The sequence below is a fragment of the Littorina saxatilis genome, linkage group LG7 (genome assembly GCF_037325665.1).
Source record: "Littorina saxatilis isolate snail1 linkage group LG7, US_GU_Lsax_2.0, whole genome shotgun sequence".
Lineage (NCBI taxonomy): Eukaryota > Metazoa > Mollusca > Gastropoda > Littorinimorpha > Littorinidae > Littorina > Littorina saxatilis.
In genome coordinates this window covers 34,820,534-34,845,483 of record NC_090251.1, presented here as the reverse complement: position 1 = coordinate 34,845,483, position 24,950 = coordinate 34,820,534, and the positions used below count along the sequence as shown (strand labels likewise).

General features: G+C 42.8%; 2 protein-coding genes across 6 annotated transcripts in view; one reads left to right on the top strand and one right to left on the bottom strand.

The window, feature by feature from the left end:
- LOC138971280 (uncharacterized) overlaps nucleotides 1-6,117 on the top strand; it is a 9,941-nt gene extending 3,824 nt beyond the window's left edge. For 2 of the 4 annotated variants that reach the window (XM_070343993.1, XM_070343991.1), the window contains one exon: nucleotides 3,729-6,117. In XM_070343993.1, coding sequence (XP_070200094.1) covers nucleotides 3,793-5,007 — 1,215 coding nt within the window. In that variant the 5' untranslated portion in view covers nucleotides 3,729-3,792 and the 3' untranslated portion in view covers nucleotides 5,008-6,117. Of the gene's footprint in view, nucleotides 1-527; nucleotides 683-725; nucleotides 863-3,728 lie in introns of those variants that run through there. The other 2 variants (XM_070343990.1, XM_070343992.1) reach the window with 2 other exon arrangements.
- Nucleotides 6,118-6,855: 738 nt separating this feature from the next.
- LOC138971278 (monocarboxylate transporter 12-like) lies at nucleotides 6,856-21,420 on the bottom strand. 2 transcript variants are annotated; one of them, XM_070343988.1, is made up of 8 exons: nucleotides 21,288-21,420; nucleotides 15,744-16,232; nucleotides 15,087-15,230; nucleotides 12,597-12,740; nucleotides 11,303-12,234; nucleotides 10,459-10,631; nucleotides 7,654-7,838; nucleotides 6,856-7,321 (listed from the first exon to the last, which is right to left on the bottom strand). In XM_070343988.1, the coding sequence occupies exons 2-8, from the start codon at nucleotides 16,039-16,041 to the stop codon at nucleotides 7,143-7,145; spliced, it is 2,055 nt and encodes a 684-aa protein (XP_070200089.1). In that variant the 5' UTR covers nucleotides 16,042-16,232; nucleotides 21,288-21,420; the 3' UTR covers nucleotides 6,856-7,142. The 2 variants fall into 2 exon arrangements, with proteins under 2 accessions (XP_070200089.1, XP_070200090.1); XM_070343989.1 differs by having other exon boundaries at nucleotides 15,744-15,962; nucleotides 21,288-21,409.
- Between the last annotated feature and the right edge of the window lie 3,530 nt (nucleotides 21,421-24,950).

The following is a 24,950-nucleotide window of genomic DNA, read 5'->3' as shown; positions in this document are numbered from 1 at the left end:
TCACGAACAGTTCAAGATCACTGAAGTGCGCACGGAAAATATCCTGTAATCCATGTCAAAGGTGGGTGGGTTACAGAAACACAAAAAGACCAAGCAAGCATCCCCCGAAAGCGGCGAGTGGCAGCCTAGATGACAGGGTAAACTGAACGGGTATACACGTACACACTCAGGGAGTTTCAGCCCGTGAACGAAGAAGAAATTTAATCAGTGTGGCTTCTAATTACAATTAGACAACAAAATTAATAGTAAAGGTTCGTCGTGTTTGAATAACAGCTTGCTCTTATTTGATTCCCTTTAAATGGATTGATACTGATCACCTGACTTCAACAACGACAACACTTCTACTGATGCTGCAGCCGCTGTTGCTATAACTGTTACTAGTACTACTTCTTCTACCCCTATTACAACATGTACTACTGCCTCCATCACTAACACAACCGCCACAACCACCATTACCATCATCACCGCATACTTGACTAAACAGCATCGTTCCAGGCGACAGGTGTCGTCAACATCGCAGTATCAGCGACAATACAAATCACGAAGTCTTCTTCGTTCAAGCCAGCTCGTGCTTATTTTTGCAGTCGACGACGGTATGAGTCAGTTCGGGGATTTCCCGTTGACAAGATTTTCTCGACATTGCGTTTCCTGCTCGGATGCAAGAAAATACTCTTCGTATTTGGTAAGTCAAATCAATGTCACGTTCTGAGCCAATGAATGACAAACAAGAAAACGGACGTATGCTGATTGTAGTCATGTCGTGTAAACAGCCAATTGATGTCAGTGTGACAGGAAACACTGACTGTATCATATTAATCAAAATGCCGGAAAGACGAAGAAGGACACTCGAGTTACGCTGACGGTATTCATGTTGTGTTGAACGCTTCATTTGTGTCACGAAACATTAACTGTATGCCCGATATACTAACATTATAACAAACCAGAAAGCTGACAATATATTCATGCTGTGTTAGGAGCTTAATTTGTGCCAGGAAACACGTACGGGCTGTATCCAATGTACCACTGAACATGAATGACATAACAGAATTGTGACTACAGTACATGCGAACGCTGCCCCTGCGAACCCTACGCCGAAGCGGCGAAGCGGCAAAACGGACTGCATTGAGTCTGGCGATCGATTGTTTAGTGTTGCCGACGCTAGTGTTGGCAGCTGGGTCGAACGAACACAACATAATGGCATGGAAGCCCCAAAATGACTACCAGCCAAAACCAGAGTAGTAGTTTGTTTTTGTTTTTAAACAGCTCCAAGGGAGGCAACCAACTTGTTGTAAGTCAAATGGTGATTTACTGCTATTGCTTCCCTTGGCGCAGTATTGAGTTATTATAGGTATGCTGCAAGTATACATGGATATTATTTATTTGCCAAATAAATGTATCATGTTGTTGTTAAATAAATGTATCATGTTGTTGTTGTTGTTGTTTTAGCAATGCAATGAAACAAATATTAAACAACAACAACAGCAACAATAACTGTTACCTTTTTATGGCTTATTAAAAAAATTTCGCTCATTTTTTTTTTATGTTTCATTCGATATCATGTCCTCGAAGTTACGCGAGTGGTGTGGGTTTTTTTGGTAACCGTTTGCAGTGTACTTTTTAATACAACAAATAAAATGAAATGTTAACCTCGCAAGTTTGTGATAATGAATTAAGCAATTACCATCCAGGCAAATGAAAACTGCAAGAACTTGCCATAAAAAGGAAAACAAATGCATCTACACTAAAAATATAAAAATTCAAAATAAAACAGAAAAGAAGAAAAAAAAGCAGCCACAAGAAAAAGATGCTTGGTTGACCTATGTACAATCCATTTTCGTGTCTTTAGAATAACATCGCATACGAGAATGAGAATCGGCGTCTAGAAGTTTCTCATTTCTTAAAGATGTGCAGTTTAGAAGGGGGTGGGTACGATTAAACCTACGTGACAATGAACGTTTCTGCAATGTAATGTTTCATAATGCATCCTAACACCTTAAAAACAACTATAAGTATTGAAAAGAAGAAGGTAGCTATAGTTTACATATTAGCTCACAAAAGAAAAAGAGTCGCATTGCGTTCAATGTATAACAACTAAAAGTATTGAAAAGAAGAAGTTAGCTATAGTTTACATATTAGCCATTGCGTCCGGACTGCCCAACTTCCAGAATAATTATGGGCCATAACATGCTTCTTCCCCTGAAGATCTCCACAGGAACTTAAAGTCATTTACCAATCCCGTAAAGAGGTCGAGCTACTGTGATTGTGTACATACCCGTATATACTGGTTTTCTATAGGATTCACTCAGCCTGTTTGTCCGTCTGTGTGTCTGTGTGTCTGTTAAAGTCATTATTGCGTATATCTCTAGTGTTTATGAATCGATTTCGGTGTGTAGCTTGGAAGTATAATACACACACTTATCTCTAAATATAATATGCCTACATTTATCTAAAGACAAGATGTTGAAGACGTCACCGTCTACTATGTTATATGTATATTACAACTGACTCGTCAGGAGGCGATTTTTGGCAAAACACAGTTCGTTCATTTTTCTCTTATTACATTTAGTCAAGTTTTGACTAAATGTTTTAATATAGAGGGGGAATCGAGACGAGGGTCGTGGTGTATGTGTGTGTGTGTGTGTGTGTGTGTGTGTGTGTGTGTGTGTGTGTGTGTGTGTGTGTGTGTGTGTGTGTGTGTGTGTAGAGCGATTCAGAGTAAACTACTGGACCGATCTTTATGACATTTTTCATGAGAGTTCCTACGTATGATATCCCCAGATGGTTTTTTTTCCATTTTTTCGATAAATGTCTTTGATGACGTCATATCCGGCATTTTGTAAAAGTTGAGGCGGCACTGTCACACCCTCATTTTTCAATCAAATTGATTGAAATTTTGGCCACGCATTTTTCGACGAAGGCCGGACATTTATATTGCATTTCAGCTTGAAGGCTTAAAAATTAATTAATGACTTTGGTCATTAAAAATCTGAAAATTGTAATTAAAATTACTTTTTTATAAAACGATCCAAAATTAAGTTTATCGTATTCTTCATTATTTTCTGATTCCAAAACCATATAAATATGTTATATTCGGATTAAAAACAAGCTCTGAAAAATAAAAATTATGATTAAAATTAAATTTTTGAAATCGATTTAAAAACAATTTCATCTTATTCATTGTCCGTTCTTGATTCCAAAAACATCTAGATTTGATATGTTTGAATTAAAAACACGTTCAGAGAGTTAAAAAGAATCGAGATATAGAAAAGCGTGCTATCCTCCTCAGCGCAACCGCTACCGCGCTTTTCTGGATTGTTAATTTCACCGCCTTTGCCACGAGCGGTGGACAGACGATGCTACGAGTGTACGGTCTTGCGGAAAAAATGCAATGCGTTCAGTTTCATTCTGTGAGTTCGACTGAGCTTGACTAAATGTTGTATTTTCGCCTTACGCGACTTGTTTTATTCTTTAATCGAAAATACTTTTGTTTTTACTTTGTATGTCTGTCCATCTCTTGGTTTGTTTGTTTTAAAAACGTGATTTTTGGACTTACCGGGTATGGCCAAATCGCGCTCTAAAATCATCCGGCTTTGATCTTTCGAGGGATGAAGCCGTAGTAGCGAGATTAATAGCACCCCACGATTGTTCTCGCGTTTGCCTCACAAATACCGTGTTTTGAGATTTGAGATAGTCTACTTATTGTTAACGCTCATCATTTGGTGTTGCAGGTTATTATCAGTCAGTGTGCACACCAGTGAAGTCGCTTGCTCGCCGTGAGGCCTTGAGTCAGTGATGATTCTTACTGCCATCATCTTCTGTGTCCCCTTCACATTACTGGGAATGACGTCAGCGGAACCCAAGCTGTCACTCACTGCCACTCATGACGTCACTTTCACTTGCGACATGTCTGGGTTTGAAGGGAAAATGGCACATCTTTTGAGCCTGCAGATCGTCAAGAAACGCAGTGGTGACAGAAATGTTGTGTTCGCCTTCGTTGATCACAGCGGAGTAAAGCCCGCCAACCATCTCGGAGATATTCACCCATATCACCAATTGGACGGTAATTTTTCTATCTGGCGGAAGCGAGACTCCTGGCTAAAGCTAACTATTTTCAAGATCGATCCGAATGAGGATGGGGTGTACGCTTGCCAGATCCATCATACAGCTCACCCCGCTGACACTTGGATTGTCACCTGGGAACGGACCGTGGTTGTGGACACTTCTGACGAAGCAGCGCCACCGAGACATCCCAAAGGATTCAGTGTGTCCGTTCGTAGAAGCGTACATGCTGTCTGTGAGTATGAAGCGCCAGGAAACCCGCCGAACAGCATAAAGCCGGTATCATATTCTGCTCTCGTGAAAGAGGATGGAACTGAATTAGCGTCATGGTCGAACAACAGCGCGAATCATATTACCGAAAGTAGAGTTTCAACGATTTTTGTTTCGGTTGAAAGGATGGAGACATCCTGGAAAATAATTTTCGAAATTCCCAGAAACAAGTGCGAGGAATCTTGGAAGTGCCACTGTACTGTTCAGTCTTTTTCAGATAGTTCTCTCACGTCTTCTTCGCAGATCCTCCCACAACACAGTTGCCCTCACTTCGCTGTTGGTAAAAAAGATCCATTACCAACATCAGTACCTACGAAATACAACGCCGTAAACACTGCTGGAGATGCACCGCTGAAGCACTTTACTCTTGGAATCTTCGCCTCTGTCGCTGTCGTAGTCATCATAGTCGCCATCGTCGGACTAGTGATTTTTTGCAGAAAGAGAGCCAAGCGGGCTCTTTGCAAGACACAACGTCACACGCCAGCAGTAGATATTGATCTCAGCGGACAACGAGAACCGTTGACTGGTCAGGCTACAACAACAACTGACACAGAAGACGTGGATGTTGACAATGACCAGAAACGACAGAGCTTGTTGTCTGACAGCAGTGACAAAGTGAGTGTCGCCAGTTCAGTGCTTGATCTGCTTCAGGTGCGTCAAGAAACTTCCAACGTCTAAGGGGGGCTATGTGCAAATAATGCCAGTTTACTGTGTCTCTGTTGGTAGTGACAGATGTGTTCGGAAGAAGCGGGTGGGGGGGGGGGGGGGGGGTCGGGGTACTGAAATGCGGCAGACAAGTGTGTTCACATAACACAAACTGGTGAGAACTGGACAGACTGGAAAGCTGAAGAAGTTGATTGGTCACTGAACTGCAGTTAAACGGTCAAACAAAAATGCACATGGCCATGCAAGCAAACGTTATCTCCCTGGAGGTTCCAGAACAGTTTACCTTCATCACTTCACACCCTTTGGCAAAGATAAGGTATGGTTGCATGGTCAGAGCTATACATCCCTTTCAGCTTCGAAAGGCTGCACAAGAAAACGATGAGTGATTTTAGGATTTTATGACTCTCAAAGCTATTTTCGACCTACAGAAGACTATAATCATAGTATGAATTTGAGTTGCTTTTAGGGAAAAGTTATGGTTGAAATGAACAGTGTGATCTATCTGCTAGCCAAATATGTCTGTTTGAAACCATTCGTCTTAATCTTGCCTGAGCACCATGTGGTTTTAAGACAGTTAAGTACATTTCAATTACCGAACACCGCTATGGTTCAAATACCGAACTATACAGAAGCTGAAAATTATCACGTCAAGTCCCTATACACACGTAAACGTGAAGTGTCGCAGGCAAAACAGAAACCAACAAAGAAAACAAGCAAATCAAAGCCAAACACAGAGAACAGAGAGAAACAGAAAGCTTACAACAAGATGGCTAGAAATGTCAGTCATCAGCAGGAAGCTAGCTGGTTCTGTTTTTTGTGCCGATAATGCAACTGTGAGGACATGATTCAGTGTTTGATGTGCTCAGAATGGGTACATGTGGATTGCGCTGGGACAACAGAAAGCCAAAGAGAGTACTTTTGCGATGTTTGTCAGTTAAAGTAACATTGTTTTTTGCTGTTTGGATTTTGAACCTCTTTGTTTGGATTTAGGGTGTTGTAATTCCGAACTTATTTATGATTTTTAAAGATTAAGATAACTTCTTTCATGTTGATTTCTTTCTACAAGAAGTGGTATGAATGTTGTTGATTATTTACTTTATTAAAATTCACATTCAAAAACGGTCTGTCTTCTGTTGTTGAGAATATGGCAGATTTCCTTAAGTGTTCGGTATTTGGGTACTTTCCCCTTTTCTCCCTTGGCTTCTAGGACCTTCCTGTATACTGTCTTGCTTATTTGATTAATTTATTCTTCTGAAAAGAGCAATATAGATTATCTAAAGTCACATCCACTGGCATTATGTTCTTGCCACAGAAGAATAGTAGGCTTTGTACTGCCCTTGCACTGTATATTGTATTCAATATTGGTTCACCATCTTAGAAAAGAAACGAAAAACTAAGAAACTAAGACCCAGGTGCACATCTGTGGCTACTTAGCAGTGTACATGATATCAATATCGTGTTCTTGCTTCTTGCTATCTCTGAGGTATCGCGACCACAGACACACACACAAACAAACAAACAGACAGACTAACATTCATTCTGTATAGATTAAATGAGAAGGTCATGAGCGCTGATGACCATGTAGAGTTTGCTCACCGCACGCCTGTGCTCAGGTTCCTCTGATTGTACGATAATCTATTGTAGTTCGTAGTTTCCGTATTCTAATTCTTAAAAGTTTGATATGGTTGTTTTCTCGTCTTTTTTTACAATCTGTCAGAGTCGAATGTGCGCGACATCTACACACACACACACACACACACACACACACACACACACACACACACACACACACACCGTAGAAGTGTCATCTTGTGCCCCAAGTCTCAAGAATTGTTTTTTTTTAACTTTAATTATCCTTCCTTGAAAATCAAACTGTCAGCTTCTTCTTCTTCTTCTTCAGCGTTCGACAAACTGTCAGCAAATATTATATACAAATCAGATCACAAATGATAAATGATTTTAAGTTGGATGTTGATTGCTTTCAAAACGTAAGCACTTTTCATAAACATCTCAGTTTCAGAATCCAAATATCCAATAGTATTATGACTTAAGTCAACACATACACACACAAACACACACACACACACACACACACACACACACACACACACACACACACACACACACACACACACTGTCGTCAGACATTAAATTGCCAGCGGACCACTCTTGTCACTTGTGTCATCTTTATCAAGTCTCTGCAGTCTTTTTTTTTCCAAGCGGTTCGCAAAAGGCTCAAGCAGAAGTATGCCCGCAGACAGAAACAAGCAGCCGCCCACAAAGTTGAATGGGACGACGAAGGTGCCAGAGAGATCCACCATTGCTCCTGTGACAATGAAACAAAAAAAGAAGTTCTAGGAAAGAAACAATTTTTGCTTTGATCATTTACACCAGACCGATTTACACAGTTTCCCCCCTCTGTGTGAGCCACGTAGCTCTGTGTCTCTGTCACTGTCTCTCTCTGTGTCTCTCCCTGTCCCTCTCTGTCTCTCTGTCTCTGTCTCTGTCTCTCTTGCTCTCTTTCTTTCTCTCTCTCTCTCTCTCTCTCTCTCTCTCTCTCTCTCTCTCTCTCAATCACACACACACACACACATACACACACACATACACACATACACACGCACACAAACAGACACACACACACACACCATCACCCACCTATGACGGGATGCATGAGGGAGGCCGAGACAGAGTTTAGGAGCAGGACGAGCCCCATGACCTTTCCCAGATTGGCCAGACCCAGGAGATCGATGATCACGACAGCGAACAGGTTCTGACAGGCTCCTCCGAAGAGCCCGTAGATCACTGCGAACATCGCAAGAAGACCGAAGTTTGTGTAGAACCTGAAGAAAAGAGAACACTGTGTTAAAGCTGAGGAGTACTGTTAAAACTAATGTATTAATTAACCAAAGGGAAGTAAGTGCTCTAAATGCATACGACACGTGTAATGGAGTAAGCGAGAGGTATACCGAATCAATCTCCTGGCACATTAAAAAACAAGTCGCGTAAGGCGAAAATACAATATTTAGTCAAGTAGCTGTCGAACTCACAGAACACGTGGAATTGACAAGAAGAGCGGGGTATTCGTTGCGCTGAGAAGGATAGCACGCTTTTCTGTACCTCTCTTTGTTTTAACTTTCTGAGCGTGTTTTTAATCCAAACATATCATATCTATATATTTTTGGAATCAGGAACCGACAAGGAATAAGATGAAAGTGTTTTTAAATTGATTTCGAAAAAAAAAATTTGATAATAATTTTTATATATTTAATTTTCAGAGCTTGTTTTTAATCCGAATATAACATATTTATATGTTTTTGGAATCAGCAAATGATGGAGAATAAGATAAACGTAAATTTGGATCGTTTTATAAATTTTTATTTTTTTTTACAATTTTCCGATTTTTAATGACCAAAGTCATTAATTAATTTTTAAGCCACCAAGCTGAAATGCAATACCGAACCCCGGGCTTCGTTGAAGAGTACTTGACCAAAATTTCAACCAATTTGGTTGAAAAATGAGGGCGTGACAGTGCCGCCTCAACTTTCACGAAAAGCCGGATATGACGTCATCAAAGACATTTATCAAAAAAATGAAAAAAACGTTCGGGGATTTCATACCCAGGAACTCTCATGTCAAATTTCATAAAGATCGGTCCAGTAGTTTAGTCTGAATCGCTCTACACACACACACACACACGCACGCACACACATACGCACATACACCACGACCCTCGTTTCGATTCCCCCTCGATGTTAAAATATTTAGTCAAAACTTGACTAAATATAAAAAATCCGAGCAGTTGTCATATAGTCTGACTGCAAAGCTGGTTACATCTGTCGATAGCAAGAAACGGTGACAGATTATTGTATGAATGTTACAGCACGCTGACTCAAGTTAGACTGATAACTGGTTAAACTGCTCGGGTCTTTTACGTGGAGACTTGGAGAGGACAGTTGGGACACACACACACACACACACACACACACAAACATACACACACACACACACATACACACACACAAACCAGGGCCGGACCAAATGAGTTGTAAGGGGGGGGGGGGGGGTCCTCCTTTTGGGGGGGGGGGGGCAAATCAGCGAAGTGGCGAAGCCACAAGGGTCCGGAAAATTTTTGAAAAACGGTCAAAATCTGTGCAATCTGGTGCATTCTGGGCCTTGTTTTGAGGGTTAAGAGCAGCATTGTTTTGGTGCTAAAACTAGTAAAAAAACACTCAAAGCAAGGTACATGCTTTTTCCAGGGGTGGGGTTCCGGAACCCCTGGAACCCCCCCCCCTGGGTCCGGCCCTGCACACACACATACACACACACACACAAACACACACACACGCACACACACAAACACACACAAAAAAAACTCACATACACACACACACACACAAACACACACACACAAACGCACACACACACACACAAACACACACACACACAAACATACACACACACACTCATACACACACACACACACACACACACACACACACGCACACACGCACACACACCAGGGGACAGTATCCAGGGTAGCTGCATTGTGTCCCTTTTTTCTTTCAAAAGCCAATTAATTAGTTCCACGGTATACTCATCAGCTTTATCGTACCATTATTCTCGTGTAAACATGCACTCGGCCACAATCCTGTTCAGGGTTAAGGGTGGAGATTTTTTCCGATCTCCCAGGTCAACTTATGTGCAGACCTGCAAGTGCCTTATCCCCCTTCGTGTGTACACGCAAGCACAAGACCAAGTGCGCACGAAAAAGATCCTGTGATCCATGTCAGAATTTGGTGGGTTATAGAAACACGAAAATACCCAGCACAGGGGCGGATCTGGGTTTTGAAAGGGGGGGTGCAAAGTTCTTTTTTTTGTTGTTTTTGTATCTTATCAGCGAAGCCGCGAAGCGCCGAACCGATGGCGCGAAGCGCCGAGCATGCTAGGGGGGTCCGGGGGCATGCCCCCCCGGAATTTTGTTTTAAAAAGGAAGCAAAATTGTGCAATCTGGTGCAATCTGAGCGTGTAAAGTGCTATTTTCAGGTGATACACTTTTCTTCTTTTTTTTTTTTTTTTTTTTTTTGTCCCGCTGGGGGGGGGGGGGTGCAATTGCACCCATTGCACCCCCCCAGATCCGCCCCTGCCAGCATGCTTCCTCCGAAAGTGGCGTATGGCTGCCTAAATGGCAGGGTAAAAACGGTCATGCACGTAAAAATCCACTCGTGAAAAAAAAAACCAGGAGCGAACGGGGGAGTTTCAGCCCACGAACGCAGAAGAAGAAGAAGAAGAAGAAGAAGAAGAAGAAGAAGAAGAAGAAGAAGAAGAAGAAGAAGAAGAAGAAGAAGAAGAATTGTCCCAAATAGGTTGAAGGGAAATCTAAAACCAACAAACAACCAACAAGCCAACCGATTTCTGATGCTCTGAAGAAGGGTAATCCGCTGTATCTTTTTTTCGCCTTACCTGCAGAACTGAGCAGCAATGCCCAGGACCGTCATGCAGAGAATGACGATGTGAGTTCGCTTGACCTTGTTGAGGTCAGCCAGGTAGCCCAGGACCAGGCGGCTACACAGGTCCACCCCTCCCACCACCGTCAGCAACAGAGCGGCCTGGGGGCGTGGTAACCCTTGTCCTACCTGCAAAACATGCCGTGGAAAAAGTAAGGTCAGGCAAGGTAAGGTAAGATAATGAAAGGTAAGGTAAGTTCAGGTAAAGTGAGGTAAGGTAAGGTAATATAGTCCAGTGATCATGGGCATTAATTAGACTGCTTTCTCCGTAGTAAGGTGAGGTAAGGTAACATAATACATATTTTTGTGAGGTTACCAAATAAAAATGTGGACTGTATTTTTTTTCTGGTAAGGTAAGGTAGTATAGTCATGCGAAGTTACAGTAAGGTAAGGTAAGGTAAGGTAAGGTAAGGTAATATAGTCCGGTAACGTTAGCATCATAAAAATTCTGGCTGCTTTCTCTCTGCCATACATTCCGACGGCGCTACCCTTGTTTGTGCATGGGTGTGATTATGTTTATGTTTATGTTTTCCAATTCCAAGCCCTGAGACTTGTCCAAGGCCCGAGGCCAGGGTAACAGTCGTCCAAGAAAGGCTATACTTATTCAATGTATTCTTCTTCTTCTTCTGTTTTTGGTAATGCTGGTTTAAAATGCACATACCACTGATGCTATTATAAGTACAGTTCGTCTCTTTTGTTTCCTTTGCTTTTCTCAACCTAGGATTGTGTACGCATTAACAACAACAACAACAACAACAACAACAACAACAACAACAACAACAACAACAACATCAACTCACCCCAAGAGAAGGGAAGTAAAACCCGATGAAGCCAGCCATCAAACCAAGGGGCACGTAAGTCACTATCAAGCGGAACATCCAATTTCTGAACAAGGCCACATCAAAAATGGACAACACCACAGACAAGCCTTTTCGGCAACAACCTCTGTTGTCGATCCCTTTCCCGTCATCCGAGTCCGTATCCGTATCCGGATCCGACAATGGCAAAACAGTCACAGAAATATCCACAGCAGAGCCGCAAACGTCAACCAGGGAGGTGGAATACACACTTGTTTTGTTCAGCGGTTCTGCAGTCACTCTGTGGTGAACTCCTGAACCTGTGTGACTGTTGTGTGGACAGCTGTGTTGGCGTGCATAGTTTCTGTTGGCAGCCACGCCGTTCAGGTGAGTATTCTGAACGTTCAAGACCTCCACGGAAGAAAACCGCTCAGGGTCAGAGCTGGAGAAGATGGATTTTTCTGGGACAGACGTGGACAGAAGGAGTTTTTCGATTTCAAAGTCTGTTGACTTCTTCCAAGCCACGCTGTCGCCGACTTCTGGTCGGTCAGAATCGCCCAATAGGCGAGTTGTCGCTTTTTGAACGTCCAGATTGGATCCAGATTCTGTCCCCTCGTGTGCGGACTTCACGGCCTCGTGGTTTTCCAACTCTGTTGGGCTTTCCTTTCTAGTTTCTACCCCCTTCTTTCTTTCGTAGAAGGAGACCGGTCTCAGCAAAGTGGCAGCGATCACCGCTTGCATCTGAAGACCAGCGACCAAGAGGAGGGCACCTCGTGCGCCGAATGAGGTGATGAGGTGCTGGGTGAGGGGAGGGAAGACCAGGGCGGAGACACTCACTCCACAGTTGGCCACAGACATGGCAAAAGATCGGCGAGTGTTGAAGTAGTGGCCCAGAAGCGTTACGCTTGGAATGTACATCAGCGCGTGAGAGAAACCTGCAAAAGAAAACACACGAAACTGATCATTAATGATATGCAGCAGATGTATCCATTTTTTGTCTCGTGTTATTTGTTCGCGCATGCGCGTTTTCTCTGTGCCGAGCTATAATGATTACTATTGAACACGGGCACCATCATCATCATCATCAAGCATCAGCAGCATCAGCAGCAGCATCATCATCATCATCATCATCATCATCATCATCATCATCATCATCATCATCATCATCATCATCATCATCATCATCATCATCATCATCACTACCACCACCACCACCCCACCACCGACCAATACATCATCATCAGCGTCGTCTTCGTAGTCGTCACTGTGTTAACAGCAGAGCGACAAACGATCTTACTGATGAAGCAATGGGTAATGATGATGAAGACAATGCTTGTAGCCAGCGAGGAGAGAGCCACGAAGACTGTGGAAGTGATAGTCCCTATCAGCACTATTGTTCGCGCCTCCATGCGAGGCAACAGCGCGTTGGACACCACGACATCTGCACGTGAGACACAATAACGGAAAGTTATCATCATCATCATCATCATCATCATCATCATCATCATCATCATCATCATCATCATCATCATCATCATCATCATCATCATCATCATCGTCATCACCATCATCGTCGTCGTCGTCGTCATCGTCGTCGTCGTCATATGTATCATCATCGTCGTCATCATTAGCATCGCCGTCGTCGTCGTCGTCATCATCGTCGTCGTCGTCACCATCATCATCCTCTTTATCATCGTCGTCGTCGTCATGAGCATCGCCGTCGTCGTCGTCGTCATCATCTTCATCGTCGTCATCATCATCATCATCATCATCGTCGTCGTCGTCGTCATCGTCATCATCGTCGTCGTCGTCGTCATCATGAGCATCGTCGTCGTAGTCATCATCATCATCATCATCATCATCATCATCATCATCATCATCATCATCAGTCCCCTGCCTGGGACCGTGGTCGGGGAAATGTGAGAGCAGAAGAGGCAGAAACCCTTCTCTAGGCGGTTCTGTTGGCGGCCGTCGGCAGAAGGTCAGAAAAGCTTCTGTCAGATGTCATAATTACAAGGTTGTCGTCAGCAAGACTGAGACTGGTCTTTTTTGCACAGAATCAAATGACGACATTTATAACAAATGACGTCATTATCAAGATTGGTACACAACGTATTATTGTGCATAATTTCTTTGTGATCCGTTGTGTTTTCGTAAAGATACAGTGTATTTAGTCATGTAAGCGAGAGACACTGGCCTAAAAAATGGCGGCAAAAAGCACATTTTCAGAGAAGGATTTTCGATCCTACATCAAAATAAGAACGGCACTTGGTAAAACGGCCGGTGACATACTTGAAGAGCTGAGAACTGTAAGCCGAGGCACAGCACCATCTCGCGCGACAGTTTTTCGGTGGGCAAAGCATTTCTCAACAGGGAAAACGTCTGTGGAAGATGCAAGGGGAAAAGTGAAGAAACCACCTGTAACCGACAATAAAATGGTGTCCCATGTGCAACGGTTAGTTGATGAAGATCCCCGAGTGAGCAGTCATTTTATCGCCGAAACACTGGACATTTCGTCGTCGTCTGTCTTGAGAGTTTTAAAACACAAACTTGGATACACAAAGGTGTGCGCGCGATGGGTACCACATTTCCTCACTGAAGAGAACAAGAGGTGTAGGGTTACGTTTGCCCAACGGCTACTCAAGATATACGACGGATGTGATCAAAAACGCTTGGATGAGATCGTGACTGGAGACGAAACTTGGGTGTACTTCTTTGAGCCAAAAAGAAAAGCTCAAAACAAAGCATGGATAAAAAAAGGTGCCAATGCCTCTCGGATCGTGCGAAAAAGTCGCTCCGGCAAGAAGGTTTTATACACAATATTTTATAACACAAAGGGCGTCATTTTTCAAAAACCACGCGAAAAAGGCAGAAGCATCACTGGGGTGTACTACAAGGAAAAAGTTCTTGCTGGCATCGTTCGTTACTACAAGAGAGCCAGACCAACTACAGGATTGAAAGGGATCAAATTACTTCATGATAACGCACCTGCTCACAAATCCAAGGTGGTGAAAGAGTACCTGGAGGAAGAAAACTTTGAAACTTTGCCACATCCTCCCTACTCTCCTGATCTTGCACCCTGTGACTTTTTTTTGTTTCCTCATCTGAAAAGACAATTGGCTGGGCGTCGATTTGACAGTCGATCAGCCCTCGGATCGGCTGTTTTCCAGTGTCTGAACCAGGTGCCAAAAAACGACTTCAAACGGTCATTTCTTGACTGGGTCCAACGACTTAAACTGTGTGTAGCCGCTAAGGGAGAATACTTCGAGGGTTTGAAATAAAAAACAACTGTATCATCTAAAGATTTCCCGGTTTTTGAGACCAGTCTCAGTCTTGGTGACGACAACCTTGTATGTCCCTTCATTCACGTTGTCAGACCAGCTGTTTTCACGGTCATACAAATCTCGGTAGAAGAGAAAAGTATTAATAACACCCAAAGGCCTAAGCTCTTGCACACTTCTGCAGAAATTCTAAGTTCATCAAGTTACAAATTATTCAGTTATACTTGAAACAACCGTGACAGTCTGACCTTGCACAAATCAGTTATTATAAGTGTGTCGTAGGTAATTAATCGATAAGTCCATATGTCTGGGCACAAAGCAGTAACCTTTGCCTGTTGATGATTCCAGAGAGCTTTTCGCAGTCGCAGTCGTTTGCCACGGATGGTAAAGACATGATGGATCATCACTAGAGGGGGGATATATCGTTAAACGTGTACGCATTGATAAACACACAAATTGGGTTCAGTTATACAACAGGGCGTGAATGATAACACACGGAAACTCACTGCCGACCCCGAAGAATGCGGTCATGATTCCAAGGGTAACGGTTGCCATGGTGACAGAGACCTGGAAGAGGTCGATGAACTCCAAGAAGAACATGGACAGTGCACGTCCATAGCCCACCATCAGAAACGTCAGCACGAACTGGGCTGTGGGATCGGCAAGTAACGAACATTCGGATTAGATTAGATTAGATTAGATTATATTAGATTAGATTAGATTGGATTGGATTGGATTGGATTGGATTGGATTGGATTGGATTGAAATGAATTCAATTCGATTCGATTCGATTCGATTCGATTCGAATGTGTGAGATTGTATTGTATGAGTTAAGATGTGGGCCAGGTGCTAATGACCTAGATGGCTTGTAAAAGAGTGATCATAATGCTTACTCCTCCTATTCCTTCACCTCTTCCTTCACCTCCTCCTCCTAATATTCAGCAGCAGCAGCAACAGCTGCTTTATCATCATTATCATCATCATCATCATCATCATCATCATCATCATCATCATCATCATCATCATCATCATCATTATCATCATCATCATCAACATCATCACCATCGCCATCATCATCATCGTCACCGTCATCGTCACCGTCATCGTCATCATCAGTGTCGTCAACTGCAAGAACAGAACCGTATACATGTGCAATATCTTACCTGTCATTATCACCCATGCCCAGCCTCTGTCCACAGGTAATCCAGAATGCACAGTGTCCTCATTGTTATCCACCATCATTTTGTTCTCTTCATCAACCTCTTCGCCGGCGATGACATTCACCTGGTCATCTTTGCTGTTTGACCGCAGCTCATCTAGTGACGGGGCATTGTTGGAACTTCCGTTCATTTTGTGCAAATGTGATTCAGTGCTTGAGTTCTCTGTAACAGTGTTTGAAGCATCGTTGCTTTTATGAATTAGTGTATTAACATTGGTATCTTGTGTCCTTTTTGTTGACATTCTGTCAGTAAAGGGGTTAAAGTCAGGACTGTGTTCGTGATATGAATCTTTGCACGAATCAGTTTATTGGTGTCCAATGCTACAGAGAAGCTGTGTTTTCGCGAAGTAACCCCGCGTCTTATCATTTGTTTATTTCAAGCACAATAAATACAGCTGTTGCTTTGCGGATATGTCGTTGGGTTTGTAGTTTTCTGTGGACGAAACAAAAGAGACTCTGTCAAATGAATTGCAGTCAAGAATATTCGAGACACATAGGAAATACAAACATAAACTGGTGTTATAGCCACGAGAAATGCTGTATTATGTCACCAAACAGGCACAGACATTGCTCAGTCAGTAGAAGTGCACTTAGCTTAAACAGTCAGCTCATCGCTATTGCTCGATAACCGGTTACTTACGACTCTTGTAACTGCAGAAGCATGAAGAGGTCTGCATTTTGTTTCCGTCTGACTGTTTGTTGTGTGTTTGATTGTTTGTTTGTTTGTTTTGTGTATATGTGTGCGCGCGCGCGCGTGTGTGTGTGTGTGTGTGTGTGTGTATGTGTGTGTGTGTATAGGTGTATGTGTGTGTGTGTGTGTGTGTGTGTGTGTGTGTGTAGATGTATGTGTGTGTGTAATGTAAAAGCATGCAAAGGTCTGGAGTTTTTGTTGTTGTTGTTGTTGTTGTTTGTTCGTTTGTCTGTTGTTGTTTTCTTGGTTTGTATTGTGAGTGAGTGTGTGTGTGTGTGTGTGTGTGTGTGTGTGTGTGTGTGTGTGTGTGTGTGTGTGTGTATCTGTGTGTTAGTGTACTTGCGTGCGTGCGTGCTCTCTCTCTCTCTCTTTCTCTCTCTCTCTCTCTCTCTTCTCTCTCTCTCTCTCTCTCTCTCTCCCTCTCTCTCTCTCTCTCTCTTTCTCTCTCTCTCTCTCTCTCTCTCTCTCTCTCTCTCTCTCTCTCTCTCTCTCTCTCTCTCTCTCTCTCTCTCTCTCTCTCTCTCTCTCTCTCTCTCTCTCTTCGTCGTTGTATCAGCAGAAGCAAAGTAGGGCCTACAAGTAGTGATCTAGTTCGATCGTGAAGTCATATTTTTATCTGTTGGGCACCAAGCCCTTTTTGAGGCTGTTTACAAGTACCACTTTGAAAAGGCTTGTCACAAGGACACCCATCTCCGACGTACACTCTTGCTCTTTATAAGTTACCCCATATTCTTTTTAGTAATATTTTCCCGATAAGAGAAAGTTCACAAAAGGCAGAGCAGAGAGTGCTGAACATGCAGATAGTGAAACATTCGAATTGCATTCTCGAAGACGTGTTAAGGTTATATATAGGTCATGAATGGTTGTGTAGTGTCTGCGGGGCTCTGAACTTCTGAACTTGGTGCACATCGGTCAATCATTGCGGAGCTTCCGAATCAGGTACAGATACACGCGGTTTGACACCTTCTTAATGATTTGTGTGAACAATGAAGTATTTCACCCCCCCAAGATACCGCTTAGTTCCAAAGAACTTTTTTTATACTAATAATTTTTTTTAAACCTAATAAAATCCTCTGTCCATAAAAAGTGTGTCTTTTTGTAAACACGCCACTGTCCTAAAAGGTCGAACATTATATATGCTTTTAAATAGAATATTTAAATTCAATCAATTTGAAAAGCGTTTTCACTGTCATCACTGTGACATACTACTCTTCTTGGCCCTTGCATAATTTCCTTCAAGTTTGAGTGGGTTTTTTTCCAATGCAGCCGATCAGTCAGTGTCTGATACAGGTGCATGCACGTATATCCTTGGCTTTATTCATACTGGCTCAGTAGCAGGCGCTGGCCCTGTTTGACTTGAGTAAACAGAGGGCAGTGAAACTGATATGGTCGGTTTCAACCACCTTCACTCGGAACAGACGAATTAAAAATTAAAAAAGCTCTGTCGGGTTTTTATGGTTTGGGTTCAAACAGCATTTTTTATTCAGTTACTGTTGTATTAAGCCGTGGAATAAAGGATATAACAAGGGAGCACAAGAAGATAAACGTATACTGTTTTACCCACGTGACATTTAAAGTATCAAATCCAGGTGTGCACGGAGCCCCTGGGGCTTTTAGTCATACCTCAGGCAGCTATCCGTTAGAAGAACTACCAAGTTTCATTGACTTGCACCCAAAGAGTCAAGAACTGCGATTTTTTTACGAATTAATTTCGTACTCGGACCCGGCTGGTCTTGACCTATTTTTGGATCTAAATTTAGATCAGGTAGATCACCACATCATGCACAAAAAGACACGTCACTAGCAAACTATGTCAGACGTCATCATGAGTTTGTGTAAAACAAAATCGAGGCCGGAATCACTCAGTTGAATCGAACTCCGACCAAACACCACGTAATAACTAGGTTAATTTATGCACTCGCGTGAACAAGAAACTGTCGAGCTTCACAGATGTCGTCGTTGGGTAGTTTTGGGTTTGTTTTACTACCATAGGAGGATTTTTGAACTGTAAATGCACTCAGCTGCAACAAAAACGCAAAACGAAGGCTGTGAGCTGCACTGTGCCTTTAACATCAGACATCCCAGTGGAAACTAACTCTGATTTGTGTTTTCTGCACTGTTAGCGCACTATTACGCTCTTTTCGTTCGAAAGTATATGCACATCGGAGCTGACTATTCGTGCAATGCCTTTGAATGAACAGATTAAGCATAAGGAGCGCTTAACTATAATCGCCAAACATCGTGCGTTGCCAGCGAGCTAATTATGTGAGACGCTTAGCGTCGCTCATTACGAGGTCCTCCATCGCGGGGTCGTCCAGAACGGGTAAACATTTTCAAATTTGACTCGTCCAGCGGCTGAACAGTGTCTCTATCAATTCGCCTGGTAAGTTCATTGCGAGCTCCTCCATTGCGGGGTCGCCCAGTACGGCTAGACTTTCTCGAATTGGACCCGTTCAGCGGCTGTTGAGTTTCGCTATCAATTCGCCTGCTAAGTTCATTGCGCACCTCAATAAATATTGGTCTGCGTGACTCAGCTGATTCACAGCGGTACTCGCGAACCCTTGAATTGGCAACGCACGTATCAGTGACTTGATGAATACCCGCTCCGCCGGGTAGCCGGCTTCGCCGGGAAGAAGCTTCGCCGGGTACCCGGCGGCGCACCGTACCGTGAGTGGCGCACCGTACGCGATTGACGCCACACGAAGGAAAACTTCTAAAAATAGTAACGGGAATATGGATTGAGCGTTGTGGACAGTGACCTTCTAAAAATAGTAACGGGAATATGGATTGTCGCCACACGAAGGAGGGGAGATAAACGCAAAACACTGGAGAGATAAGGAAGAGTTACTGGGAATGGATCTGGGAAGATGAACAGTAAAACCAAAATCGGTTCAGCGCTGCGCGCTGAAAGCACGTGTTGAAAATTCTCATCGACCAGGTTGTGTCCGGGGTCTACCTGAATATGCCCACCAAATTTGAAGCAGATCCATCGAGAACTTTGGCCGTGCATCGCGAACACACACACACACACTCACACACACACACACACACACACACACACACACACACACACACACACACACACACACACACACACACGGCACAGACAGACACAAGTCGTATATATATATATATATATATATATATATATATATATATATATATATATATATATTTACTAGATGATTACCCGCTTCGCCGGGAAGAAGTAGAGGAATACCCGGCTTCGCGGCCGGGATGAAAGCGTTGTGGACAGTGACCTTCTAAAAATAGTAACGGGAATATCCGGCTTCGTCGGGACGAAAACGTTGTGGACAGTGACCTTCAAAAAATAGTAACGGGGATATGGATTGACGCCACACGAAGGAAGGGAGATAAACGCAAAACACTGAGAAGATAAGGAAGAGTTACTGGGAATGGATCTGGGAAGATGAACAGAAAAACCAAAATCGGTTCAGCGCTGCGCGCTGGGAGCACGTGTTGAAAATTCTCATCGGGGTCTACCTGAATATGCCCACCAAATTTGAAGCAGATCCATCGAGAACTTTGGCCGTGCATCGCGAACACACACACACACACACACACACACACACACACACACACACACACACACACACACACACACACAGACAGACAGACACAAGTCGTATATCTTAACTATATATCTATATATATATATACGACTAGTGTCTGTCTGTCTGTCTGTCTGTCTGTCTGTCTGTTCGCGATGCACGGCCAAAGTTCTCGGTGGATCTTTTTCAAATTTGGACACCGTATTCAGCTACACCCCGGACACAACCTCATCGATGAGATATTTCAACACGTGCTCTCAGCGCGCAGCGCTGTGCGCGCTGAACCGATTTTTTTGGGTTTTTTTGTTGGTTTTTTTGTTGTTGTCGGGATCCACTACCAGTAACTCTTCCTTATCTTCTCCAGTGTTTTCAGCCGCGATTATCTCCCTTCCTCCGTGTGGCGTCAATCCATATTCCCGTTACTACGTTACTATTTTTAGAAGGTCACTGCACGTTACTATTTTTAGAAGGTCTCCAGTGTTTTGCGCGTTTATCTCCTTTCCTTCGTACACCCAGCAAAGTCGGGTCCCAGGCGCAGCCTGGTATTCGGCTCTACTTCTTCCCGGCGAAGCCGGTACCCGGCGAAGCGGGTAATCATCTTGTATATATATATATAGATACGTACGTGCATTCTCTTAGTTATCATTATACTATACGTACGTGCATTCTCTTAGTTATCATTATACTTATTCAACTTTCTCACAAGTCTGTAGAATCGTTGTGGGTTTATGCCATTGTAATTTCACTGTTAAAGATAAGCCGGTCAAGAACGTTCTCATTATGGATTTACATTTGGAAAATAACCAGACCGAATCAAGCACATAAAATAAGGAGGAAGAAAGACAAGAAAACGACATTTCTAAAGCTAAAAGCTTAAATATTTATTAAGAAGAAAAATATATAAGACGAAAAATCTACCAACATTGAAAGGTAGGAAAGCACGAAAACTTACAAAGAGAGACAGATAAACAAAAGAGGATAACAAGATTAAAGAAATATAAAAAGGAAGAACGGAAGATCCATTTATAATAGACAAAGGAAGGTTAAACATGAATAAGAAAAATAGACATGTAAGCGACAATACTTGTTGTTAATCAATCACACGAATTACACTCCTTGTTTATAACATTGAAGAACTTAAAGCTGTTAAAGCTTAGAAATATGTTAGACGTATGGTACAAACAACTACAGAAGAGAAAACTGATGACATTTTGACAATTCATACCAGCAAAATCAGAAGATCAGCAGTGAACCAGAACCAATCACCACACGTAAGACACATCAATCCACTATAAATTATAGTTGCAAAGTGTTTCCACGTGTGATGAAATCGAAAAGAAACCAACAGGTGAGACACGTTGCGAGATAAAGAAAGAAAAGTTTGCACAAGCTATCCTATCACCAAAAACTGATAGGGTCAAATTCGACCACTTTCTATATATATATACGACTTGTGTCTGTCTGTGTGTGTGTGTGTGTGTGTTCGCGATGCACTGCCAAAGTTCTCGATGGATCTGCTTCAAATTTGGTGGGCATATTCAGGTAGACCCCGGACACAACCTGGTCGATGAGAATTTTCAACACGTGCTCTCAGCGCGCAGCGCTGAACCGATTTTGGTTCCACCTCAGGTACCCGGGCCCCCATACCGACACACCAAAGCCGCTACACCACATCACAACGCCAAAGTTCTCTGTGGATCTTTTTCAAATTTGGACACCGTATTCAGCTACACCCCGGACACAATATCATCGATGAGATATTTCAACACGTGCTCTCAGCGCGCAGCGCTGAACCGATGTTGGTTCCGCCTCAGGTACCCGGGCCCCCATACCGACACACCAAAGCCGCTACACCACATCACAACGCCAAAGTTCTCTGTGGATCTTTTTCAAATTTGGACACCGTATTCAGCTACACCCCGGACACAATATCATCGATGAGATATTTCAACACGTGCTCTCAGCGCGCAGCGCTGAACCGATTTTGGTTTTTGTGTTCATTTCACAGCCATTAAAAGTAACTCTTCCTTATCTTCTCCAGTGTTTTGCGTTTATCTCCCTTCCTTCGTGTGGCTTCAATCCATATTCCCGTTTGTAAGTTACTATTTTTAGAATGTCACTGCGCTGTCCACAACGCTTCCCTTGCACCCGTAAGTTGTTCTTACTGTCAAAGTGAAAAGGTCGAATCAATTTATAGCCACGCAAAAAATACACTCTCACCTATCTCTATATATTTATAGATATAGATATACATATATATATATACGGCTTCTCTGTGTGTGTGTGTGTTTGTGTGTGTGTGTGTGGGCAAAAACCTGTGGATTGTAGAATTCTGTTTGTGATGGGGTCTTGCGGTTTTTGTCTGTCTGTATGTTCTGGCATTTGAGAAGCCACAGCAGATAATATAGGGCTGAGAAATAAGCTCTAAAATTCTCAATCCCGTTTGACAGGACTTCGCCTTCAAAGGTGATTGTGGTGAACCGCCACGCTGTCTGTCTCTGTCTCGCGATTCACCCCGGCGAATTCACCATTCCCAGTAACTCTTCCTTATCTTCTCTAGTGTTTTGCGCCTTCGTGTGGCTTCAATCCATATTCCCGTTTCTAAGTTACTATTGTTAGAATGTCACTGCGCTGTCCAGAACGCTTCCCTTGCACCCGTAAGTTGTTCTTACTGTCAAAGTGAAAAGGTCGAATCAATTTATAGCCACGCGAAAAATACACTGTCACCTATCTATATATTTATAGATATAGATATACATATATATATATACGGCTTCTCTGTGTGTGTGTGTGTGTTTGTGTGTGTGTGTGGGCAAAAAACCTGTGGATTGTAGAGTTCTGTTTGTGATGGGGTCTAGCGGTTTTTGTCTGTCTGTATGCTCATTTGACTTTGGAGTGTGATTTGAACTCATGCCACTTTCAACCCCTGACTCAGTTTATAAACTCAAATAGAAATATTCTGCCAAATACCTCAAAGGAAAAATTAAGCTATCTTTTAAGTTTTAATAAAGACCTTGGGTGGCAAGGTCCCAAACTTATCGCTGGACTTATGCTGGACTTATGCACACGCACCCACTTGGTCCCTGGATATGAAGAGACGTTGCTGCGGCTGACGCCATTGCTTCTCATACAGCTACTATATATTTTTATCAGAACTTTTAAAAATACCATTTTATATCCAAGTATCTCTTAACACCATTTTTAATTAGATGAGCGAGAGTGTGCGGGGGGCGGGAGGGTGGTGAACCACTGTACATAAAGGGAAAGTTTGTGTGCGTGCCTGTGTGTGTTCTTAATCTAAGACAAATGTCGCCAATGTTTTTACAGAGTGACGTTAAATAAACGATTTTATCATCATCTGTCTGTATGTTCTGGCATTTGAGAAGCCACAACAGATAATATAGGGCTAAGAAATAAGCTCTAAAATTCTCAAACCCGTTTGACAGGACTTCGCCTTCAAAGGTGATTGTGGTGAACCGCCACGCTGTCTGTCTCTGTCTCGCGATTCACCCCGGCGAAGCCGGGTATTCCTCTAGTCACATATAAACAGCGAACCCAGAATCATCGACCAAGCAAAGACATGTGTACTAAAACTGATAGGGCCAAATTCAACCACTTTTACTCATAATCAGCTATCCCCAGAATGATCGACCTAACAATTGGAGATATGTACTAAAAGTGATAGGGTCAAATTCAACCCCTTTTACCCATAATCAGCTACCCCAGAATGCTCTACCTAGCGGTTGGAGAGATACTAAAACTGATGGGGTGGATTTCAACCATCTGTCTTCATAATCAGCGACCCCAGATTGATGGACCTAGCAACTGCATGGAGATACAAACAAACAAACCTGATAGGGTCAAATTCAACCACTTTTATCGATACAACGATCCAAGAATGGTCGATCAAGCAATTGAAGATACTAAAATTGACGGGGTGGTGTTCGACCACTTTTATCGAATTAGACCCCGTAATGTAAATGGTTGGGGTCACCTAGCTTTTCTCCAGAAGTGGTTTGATTCGACCCCATTACTGATCATGAGGGTCAGTTATAGAGTCAATTCTTAAGTAGAGTGTCACAGTTAACAAAGTTGACCTCAAGGTACGTGTCACTTGAAGAATCCGCTGGACTGTGATTACTGTATCCGGCTTCGTCGATAACGGCTGAACATCTTTTTAAACTTATTCGAAGGGGGGAGCAGGTCACAGAGTCAAACTCGTCTTACTTAGCCGATTTAGCCTACAGCCAGCGTTCAACCAATCGGTTAGTGATTCAGTTGAGAGTTCTAAGCGAGTCAGTGAACACAAACAAGCAAACAAACACACAAACAAACACACAAACTAACAAACAAACAAACAAACACACAAACAAACGGGGAAAAAATTAACAACAAAAAACACGAAATACGGAATGGAGGATGGACTTTTACTGAAGAAAGGGACGAAAGGACTGGTGACTGGCAAGCATACCTAATCATTGAAGTTACTGACTCAGTGCGAACTAACTCGGAACAAATGAAGGAACGAACAAACAAGCACACGAACCGTCGGAAATACCGACTAAAGAAAAGAAGGAAGTAACAGACGAAAACTGAGCAGTCAAACAAACATACCAAACAAACAACTTGATTTTTTTGGCAAAAATCAGAACGGTTTCGACGCATCGCCGACGACTGAAATAATTTGAGGATTCACACAATCAATTAACCGTCAGGATTTGCGGGAGATAATAACTGGGGATTTTTTTTTTTCAAGAACATTTTGATTAAACTTATAGCGTTCCAGTGATGTAGTAACCACTGCGCTGTAGTGGATGTCGACTACCTGACATTGATAACTTCCCTTTAGCATGGCCTTGACCTCCCAACAACACAAGGTCACCGTTCC